Here is a 10,136-nt window from a genome sequence, read left to right as displayed (position 1 = left end):
CTACTACTACTACTACTACTACTACTACTACTACTACTACTACTACTACTACTATTTCTACTGCTGCTGCTGCTGCTCCTACTACTACTACTACTATCTAGCTAAGTAAAATTTTGTGATGCTACACTTTCAAGCACCTTATTTATATAATTATCCTGAGAAAATGCCAAGAGTTTGTTCTTCCTGTCCCTTAGGATTTGGATTCCCAAAACATAGCTGGCCTCGCCCAAATCTTTTGCTTGGAACTTTTCGCCTAACCACATCTTCATGTTTGATAATGTCTCAACATTGTTCCCATTGAGAATAGTGTCATCAATATAAATAACTAAGAAAATCATCACTTTTCCTTTAATATATTTATACACACATGCTTTGTTGACATTCTGTTCGAAGCCATATGTTTAAATTGTTTCATCAAAAGTTATATTCCAAGATCCAGATGCTTGCATTAATCCATAAATGGATGTCAACATCTTGCACACCTTTTGATCTTCCCCATTCTTTATGAACCCTTCTAGTTGTACCATATATATTTTCATCAAAATAGCCATTTAGAAAAGTTGTCTTGACGTCCATTTGCCATATCTCTTCCTCCTGAGGTATCTTATGACATTGTTCCTTGGAGAGATCAATTCCACGTTCGGTCAGTAACTGGCCCTTCTTCGAATTCTTTATAGAGAATCTTTCAAGCACCTTATTTATATAATTAGTCTGATAAAGTGCCAAGAGTTTGTTCTTCCTATCCTTTAGGATTTGGATTCCCAAAACATAGCTCGCCTCGACCAAATCTTTCATTTGGAACTTTTCATCTAACCACCTCTTCATGTTTGACAATGTCTCAACATTGTTCCCCTTGAGAAAAATGTCATCAATATAAATAGCTAAGAAGACCACCACTTTTTGTTTGATGTATTTATACACACATGCTTTGTCGACAACCGGTTCGAAGCCATATGTTTTAATTGTTTCATCAAAAGTTATATTCCATGATCTAGATGCTTGTATTAATCAATAAATGGATTTCAACATCTTGCATACCTTTTGATCTTCCCCATTCTTTATGAACCATTCTGGTTGTACCATATAGATACTTTCATCAATATATCCATTATAAAAGTTTTCTTGACATCCATTTGCCATATCTCATAATCATTGGTAGCCGCTATGGATAAGAGGATGCGAATGGATTTTAGCATGGACACAGGAGAAAATGTTTCTTCATAATCAATATCTTCTCTCTAACTGGAACCTTTGGCTGCTAGCCTCACTTTGAACGTCTCTAATTCCCATCTACACCTCTTTTATTATTGTATATCCACTTACACCCTATGGGCCTAACATCTTCAGGTGGATCCACAAGTTCTCAGACAGAATTGGAATACATCGATTCCATTTCTTGGTTCATGGCTTCTTGCCATTACTCCATTTCAGGATCATCCATTTCTTCTTTAATGGTTAATGGATCGTCCTTGTCTGTATCAGAAACAAGGACATGTGCCTCATGTTCGTAGCGAACAGGTTGTCTAACAATTCTCCCACTACGACGTTGCACTGGGGTTTCCATTCTAGGAATCTTGGTTTCCTCAGTTTTTCGTTTATCATTTAATGATGAAGATGATTGTGATGGAATCTTATCAGCTGTGAGTTCCTCCAATACTACCTTGTTCTAAGGTTTCTAGTTATTCATATAGTCATGTGTGTTGACAAATAACTTTTTGTCCTTGGGACTATAGAAGTAACCAACTCTTGTTTCTGGAGTGTAGCCAACAAAAATGCACACTTTAGACTTTAAATTATGTTTGCCTGATTTAGGTCTAAGAACATGAGCAGGACAACCCCAAATGAAAAAATGGTGCAAACTAGGTTTGTTTCCATTCCACAGTTCTAATGGCATTTTGCTTATGGTCTTAGATGGGACTACATTCAAAATGTAAGTCACCGTTTGTAGTGCATATCCCCAGAATGAGAGAAGAAGTGAAGAGTAGGTTAACATAGACCTGACCATGTCCAACAAGGTCCTGTTTCTTCTTTCAGAAATACCATTTTCTTGTGGCATTCCTGGTGCTGTGAGTTAGGATAAAATAGCATGCTCCACCAAGAAATCTTTGAATTCTAAATCCAAATATTCTCCACCTCGATCAGAATGAAGTGTCTTAAGAGTCTTACCTAACTGCTTCTCAGCCTCAGCTTTGAATTCTTGAAACTTACCAAAGGTTTTAGATTTCCTAAGCATTAAGTAAGTATGGCCATATCTTGCGTAATCATTAATAAAAGCGATGAAGTACTCATACGCACCACTTACTTGTACATTGATTGAACCACAGACATCGCTGTGTACAAGCTCCAAAAGTGCTTTGGCTCTATTGCCTTTCGCTGAGAAAAGGCGTTTGGTCATTTTTCCTTCTAGACAAGATTCACAAATCAAAAGAGTTCCAACTTTTAGTTCTCTTCAAAGTCCATCTTTTGTTAACCAGTTTATCCTATCTAGACCTATTTTACCAAGTCCAAGATGCCAAAGATCTGTGTCATCCTCGTTCGAAACTTTTTGTCTTTTGTTACCTTGCGATTTTGCTACTTTAAATAATTATGAATTATTTAGCGTTCGTTCATTAGGTTTGAGTATATACAGTCCATTACTATGTTATGCTTGACATATTTTGAAACCATTCTTCGAAATAATAATCGCATTATTACTAAAAGAAATATCAAAAAATTGTTCTTGCAACATAGATAAAGAAACTAAAATTCTATAAAATCCAAGAATAAAATCAACATTGTTCAAAATATGATAATTGTTCCCAAAAGTTAAACACCTTTGCTCTTGCTGAAATAAGTGCTCCACTTCAAACTTGCATGGTCACCTCGCCATCTTTCAACTCCCTTGATGACTCAAGTATCTGCATAGAAGAACAAAGATGGTTAGTAGCTCCTGAATCTAAAACCCAAGATGGCATATCGTCTTCCACTACACCAGCTTAAAGTAAAAGTAAATCACATTTACCATTCTTTTTTAGCTCAGAGAGATACTTCTTACAGTTTCTCTTCCAGTGACCTTCAACTCCACAGTGGAAACATTTTCCTTTTGGTTATTTCTTCTTGGAGTTGTTGTCATTCTTGTTCTCCTCGGCTTTTGGTGCCTTCTTGCTTTTCTTGGATTTCTTTTCCTTTTTTTTTGTCCTTATCATTGTTCTCCTTTCTCCTCTTAGAATTCTCCTCAGAGTTTGAAGGTTTCTCTTCTACCACATTTTCCTCTATTTCTTTGGTAATGGATTTGTTAAGAGACTCAAATGTCTACAGTTCATTCAATAGTTGGGTCATGTTGAACTCCAACTTATTCATAATATAGTTGGTGGTGAATGTAAAAAAAGGTAGGAGTGAGCGATTCTAGTATGATGCTTACTTGTGTGCGCTCATAAATGACGGCCCCATGTATGTCTGCTTCATCCATCATGTTAATCATGTACATGACATGTTCACGTACAGAAATACCATTCTTTGATCAGATTACTGCCCAGACATGGCCTGCAGATAATCCATTATCTCAAATTCAGTTTCCATGGGTTCATGCTTTGTTCTCAAAACATCATTCATGCTCACAAGCATGTAACACTTTTCCTTATTATTGGATTGAATCCAGGCATCATGCTTGTCCCAAACATTCTTCGGGGCAGGGGCAATGGCAGCGGGCTCTTCATGACATTCCTCAGTTAGGAAAAATTTATGGTTCTCACAGATTAACATAAGATTTATGTTTGACTTCCATATTACAAAATTATCACCATTAACTTTTTCAAGTGAAATTAAAGCAGTTATTGGATTGCCAGCGTTAGACATTACTAAAATAAATAAAATATAATAATATTATCATTTGAAAAATATCAATGTTTTGGAAAGCAAACATGATGCATGAATGAAACAATTAAAACACATAAATTAACATTTACTTTTCCAGGATAAAACTACCGAACAAATAAAGTGTCACCTTAGGGTTGGTCAAGTTAAATTCAGATAGCTTATAAGACATTCTTATCTTTATAATTTAAAACTTAAAATAACTCTCAATTAAATATAAAGTACCATTGGTTTGGTCAAGATTCAATTGTCCACCGTCAAAGCTTAATTGCATCTTTGTAAGTGTAACCCATTTTTTCAAAATTCATGACATAACTTAGAGAGTGCTGCCTTAGGGTCGGTCAAGCCTAAAATATATCACTCATTCCTATCTTCGTAAGAAGCCAACCTTGGTATTAATATGTCTAGAAACCTTCTTTAGTGGGACAGAGACAAAGCTGCCTCGAGGCCCTATTCTTATCTCACAATGTTGTACTAATAATGGAGGGTCACATTGAGATGTTTACCTTCTCCCACTTACTATTTTGGATTAAATGTGTTTTATTAAACTAATCAATTAATTTCAAATTAATTACTAGTTTATTGATAACCCTATGAAAGTAATTAATTACAAAATATATTTATAATTATAAAAGAGTCTATTTCCGAAATTAATTAGATCTAGATAATTACTCATTATATTCATCTAATTTTACTAAAAATGCTTTTTTACATAAAGTTGGTTATTTTTTGTAACGTACCAAAAATGCTAATAGCATTTAGTGCCTTGATTTGTAACGTCCTACATTCTTGCCCGAGTTGGGATTGATTTCCCCGAGTTAAGAATATTATTTTAAATAATAGTATATTTGTTTGGAATTTATTTCCATGAGTTATTGCTAGCCAAATTATGATTTTGTGTTTAAAAGTCAAGATAAGACTTTCGGTCTTGGACCGATAGTAAAACCGTAATCGGGTAAAAATCTCAGAAAATAAAATGAAAAACTATGGCAAATATATTTTGGGCCTAAAACGCATTCATAAAATTAAAGTTTGATAAAAAATAATAACCTAAGAGAAAATGGAAATGTTAGGGCATTTTGGGGAATTTTATTCCATGAATGGACCTTAGGTTAAATTTTATTGTGTGATTAATTAAATCAAATGTGAGATACATTTTATTTAATTATTATGTGTTAAGTTTTGTTTTAAAACTTAATAAGAGTGAAAAAGGTTATAGAAAGTCAATTTGGATTTTTCTTCTTAGGAAATAATTATTAACCATTTAAATATATATATATATATGAAATAAAAAGAATAAAGGGTGGCCGGCCATATGGGGAATTTATTTTGGTAGACCAAATTATTAAAGTTTAATCCCCATTTTAAATATTAGGTAAGCAAGAACAACAAGAGGTAAAAAGTTTACTTTTTATGGTTGTTATTTTTTTAAGCATTATTTTGTATATTTAATGCTTAAAGTTTCTTATTGGTGATGTAATAAGGCTATGGTAGTTTCTTTATAATTTTTATGATGCTTGTGTGTTGATTTTATAAAATAGGAACCAAAATCCCCAAGGGTTTTGTTGAAAACCCTAAAACAAAAATACAAGTATTGAGTTGTGACTTCCAAGGGGTCAAGCATCCACTGTATATTGATTTTGTAAACTTTAATTGTACTGTGATGTTTTTGAGATGGAGCACATAAAATTTAGCTTTTGAAACACTAAAAAATGTTTAGAAATGAGTGAGTTATGCTATTTCAAAGTTTAGGTGATCTCGTTGGCGCCATGGCAAAGGGAGCAAAAAATGGGCAGAAATCTAAATCGAAGAACAGGATTAGGAAAGCTAGACCTTCATCTACTGATAGGGTTATCAAAACTCGATCGATGGATGCCATTTTAGGGGTTCAAGAGTTGGAAGTGCTGGAGGATAAGCAATAGGAAAATGTGAGACGGGTTGTTGTTGCATCAATATCAGAGCAACGTCCGGAAGTTTGCACGAATGTTGAGGATTGGTTATCTGCTTCAAAACAAGCAATGCAGGATGTGGATGTGGGTAAGAATGTTACTTCTCTGATTTTACGATCTAACTCTTCTTATTTGAATAGAGCCAGTTATAGTGGGAAGAATGTGGTTGACAATGGTTCTTCTCTGATCCAGGAGAAGACACCAAGGATTAAAATAGAACTGGAAGATATCGCTGAGGAGGTGAATTATTGGCAACCTTCGATTGTGTGCTACGTTCTAGGAGCTAACCCCCCAATTCGAGTTCTAGATGGATTTGTGCGACATTTATGGAAAGAACAGGTGGACAAGGCAGGAATCCTCTCTTCAAGTATTTTCATTATTCGATTTCTTTCCCTGGAATTTTGTGACCGTGTTTTGGATGGTGGTTACTTGTTCTTTGGCAAGAAGCCTCTGATTATGAAGCCATGGAATCCCATAGATGATTTTTCTAAAGAAGACATTTCTTCAGTTCTGACTTGGATTCTATTGGGAGGTCTAGACATCAAGTATTGGGGAGACCAATCACTTTTTAAGATTGTGGGCCAAATTGGGAAGCCGATCCAAGTGGATAACATAACCAAACATCGAGACTGATTATCTTATCCCAGAATTCTTATTGAGGTTAGCATGGCTCAGGATTTTCCTTCTCAAATATGCTTTATGAATGAATTTGATCAGGAAGTGGAACTTCAGGTGGAGTGTGAATGGAAACCCATTTCTTGTAAGATCTGATCTGGTTTAGGACATGAGTCTCATTTATGTAGGAAGAGTAAACCAGCTAAACAAGCATGGGTTCCTAAAAAGAGTGAATTAGTGCCGATTTTAGGTCAGGCAAATATAGATGTAGAAGGTTTTCAGACAGTGACAAAGGGGATTAAGATACAGGAACCAGTGGCAAACACAACTAGTGTGACAAATCAGTTTCATATGCTGGCAGATGATTCTATTACAGACTTGACTCAAAGGACCAACATTGGAAGAGAGGGGGGAGTTCCCTCTATACTCAATGGATAGGATACTTTGTTGGAATGTACGAGGGATTAACAGCCAACATGAGCATCGAGAGATTAAGCACTTAATCCTTTCAAAGAATGTTGGTTTGGTTAGTCTTCTCAAGACAAAAGTGAAAAATAAAAATATGGGCTCCCTTTATATTAGTTTATTTTCTAGATGGTGTTTTACTAATAACAATCCTTGGATTGATATAGGTAGAATAATAGTAGCTTGGAATCCGAAAGTGTATTCTCTTGATATTAGGTTCTACACTACTAAATTGATAAATTGTTTGGCGCAAGTACCGAATCGGGCAGGAAGTTTTTTTATCACCTTTGTGTATGGTTTCAATGATGAATTATCTAGGGAATAGTTGTGGAAAGATATGCAGGAGTTGGCTTTATCCATTGTTGATCCTTGGATGGTGATAGGGAACTTTAATGAGAATCTTTTTCATCATGAAAGAATAAGTAAAAAGGTCACTACTAAACTCTCTATCATCTTTCAAGATTGTCTATCATTCTGTCATTTAGAGGATTTAAAGTTCTCAGGGTGTTTCTATACTTGGAACAATAAACAGAAGGCAGAGGAGAAGGTTTATTCAAAGATTGATCGTGCTCTGGTTAATTCAAAATGGACAGATTATTTTCCAAACTCAGAAGCTGTTTTTCTTCTGGAAGAACTCTTTGATCATAGTCCAGTCCTTGTTCACTTCTATTTTGGAGTTTACAATGGAGAAGAAGCCATTTAGATACTTTCGGATGTGGAAAGAAGCTCCCTCTTATGCAGTCAAGATTCAAACCAGTTGGAATATTCCAGTTATTAGTACTGAAATGTTTCAAGTGGTTTCGAAATTGAAAAGGTTGAAACATGTATTATTGGGCATTAACATAGAAGGTTTTTCTGATATACAACAGGCAGAATTTAAGACAAAAATGTTGCTGAGGGAGATTCAGGAAAAATTGCATCAAGATCCACTTAATGGCTGCATTATTAATCAAGAACAAGTTGCTAGAGATAATTTCCTCCATCTCCATAAAGCTTACTTGATGTTTTTGGCACAAAAAGCTAAAGCAATTTGGATGTATAATGGAGATGAGAATACTCATATTTTCCATGCATCTCTGAAGGCTAGGCGGATACAGAACAGGATTCTCTCCATAAAAAATGAGGATGGCATTTTGGTCGATACACAAGCTGGTATCAAAGAGGCTTTTTTAGGTTATTATCAACGATTGTTGGGGACAGTTATGATACCAATGGAAGCAAGTCTCTCGGACAATGATGAGCCTAGGCCCAGTTCTTTCTGAAGCTCATATTCAGATTCTTACAACAGACTTCTCATTTCAGGAGGTTAAAAATGCTATGTTTTCAATTTCAGGGATGAAAGCTCCTGGCCCAGATGGATATAGTAGCTACTTCTATCAAGATAACTGGAATTTGGTGGGTTTGGAGGTTAGTGCAGCTGTTCTATCCTTCCTCAAATCGGGTAAATTGCTTAAAGAGATTAATGCCACAACTATTACTCTCATTCCTAAGACAATCTGCCCAGATAATGTTTGTGATTTCAGACCCATTGCATGTTGTACTGTAATTTATAAAACAACGTCTAAGATGATTTGTTCAAGACTTCGCCAAGTGCTTCTTGGCTTAATAGCAGAAAATCAAGGGGGATTTGTTCATAGAAGATACATAGCATACAACATCATGATATGTCAAGATGTAGTTCGACATTATGGAAGGAAAAGTTGCAAACCATGTTGTATGATCGAGTTGGATTTGAGAAAAGCTTATGACACCATTGAGTGGGATTTTATTGAAGAGATGCTCACTGCCTTTCATTTCCCTCTAAAATGTATTCAGCTCATTATGACTTGTGTTCGAACACCAAGGTATTCATTGATGATCAATGGCTCAATGCATGGTTTCTTTGCATCTAAGAGAGGATTGCGACAAGGGGATCCAATGTCTTCATTGCTATTTGTACTGGGCATGGAATATTTGTCCAAAATTATTCTTAAAGTTGGCTCATCCTTAGGTTACAAATTCCATGATAGGTGTTCTGTTTTAAAGCTGAATCACTTATGCTTTGCGGATGATCTATTATTATTCTATCATGGAGATTTCATTTATATTCTTTGGATGCTTAGGGGACTCAAATTGTTTTCGAGGACTTCGAGACTTATTCCAAATGAGACTAAATCTGCAATTTATTGTAGTGGCATGTCTGAGATTAAGATTGATAGGGTGTTGTCTGTTTCAGGCTTTACTCGTAGTACCCTTCCATTCTGGTACCTTGGTATCCCAATATGTTCAAAGCGTGTTTCTTCTGCTGAATGTGGGGTTATTCTTGAGAAAATGGTATGCAGGATTAAGCAGTGGAGCTCTAGGAACATATCATATATGGGTAGAGTCACATTGATTAATTCTGTATTGTTATCAATACATTCTTACTGGGCTCAAATAATGATTCTGCCGAAGAAGTTATTGAGGGATATAGAGGCCACTTGTAGAGCCTTTCTTTGGAAGGGATTGTCAGAGTCTCCAGGTCCAGGTTTAGTTGCTTGGAACACTTTATGCCTTCCAAAAGCAGCTGGAGGTTTAGGCTTTAGGAAGATTTTAGAATGGAACTTTACATCATTTGGTAAATATGTATGGGCCATAGCTTCCAAAAAGGATAACATGTGGGTTAAATGGATCCATAGTATATATTTGAAAAAGGAGGACTGGTGGGAGTATACAGTGCAACAAAATTGCAGCTGGTATTGGAAGAAAATTGTTGCTATTAAAGATCTCTTTAAAGTCAAATTGGATAAGGCAGCTTTTATAGCAATGAAATATAGTATTTAATCCGGACATGATATACTATATGATCAACATATTAATGTACAGTGGAGGAATTTTGTTTGGGAGAGACTTAGTATTCCGAAGCATAGATTCATTCTATGGTTAGTAATGCTTTAGAAGTTGAGTACCAAAACATATATCAGCAGATTTATACCAGGTTTGGACACAGTGTGTCTGCTGTGTGGTGATCACAATGAAGACCTTCCTCGCTTGTTTTTTCAGTGTACTTATAGCAAGACTTGTCTTTTGAGGATGAAGAAATGGCTTGGTTGCCGAGCCTAAACAGAACACTACCAACAGTTACTATAGTGGATATCCAAAGTGAAGCATCTGAGTAAAGTCAGAAAAAGAATTTTTACAGCTTCTGTTGCTGTATTGGTGTATCATATATGGAGAGCACGTAATGATGTTTTGTGGACACATAAGCTTTGGCATGTAAATCATATTGTAGAGGTT

At 35.5% G+C, this 10,136-nt stretch overlaps 1 protein-coding gene across 1 annotated transcript; it reads left to right on the top strand.

Moving 5' to 3' along the window:
* The first annotated feature begins 7,218 nt into the window (after window positions 1–7,218).
* On the top strand, window positions 7,219–7,584 carry LOC133792473 (uncharacterized). Its single transcript, XM_062230382.1, has one exon. It carries the CDS (start codon window positions 7,219–7,221, stop codon window positions 7,582–7,584), a length of 366 nt encoding a protein of 121 aa, XP_062086366.1.
* The last annotated feature ends 2,552 nt before the right edge of the window (window positions 7,585–10,136 follow it).

Source organism: Humulus lupulus, chromosome 7 (assembly GCF_963169125.1).
Source record: "Humulus lupulus chromosome 7, drHumLupu1.1, whole genome shotgun sequence".
In the NCBI taxonomy this organism is placed as follows: Eukaryota; Viridiplantae; Streptophyta; class Magnoliopsida; order Rosales; family Cannabaceae; genus Humulus; species Humulus lupulus.
Note: the sequence above shows the minus strand (reverse complement) of the source record. Positions and strands in the feature narration are given on the sequence as shown.

Coding starts and splice junctions, on each gene's coding strand:
- LOC133792473 (XM_062230382.1), top strand. CDS start 7,219: ATGCAGGAGTTGGCTTTATCCATTGTTGATCCTTGGATGGTGATAGGG.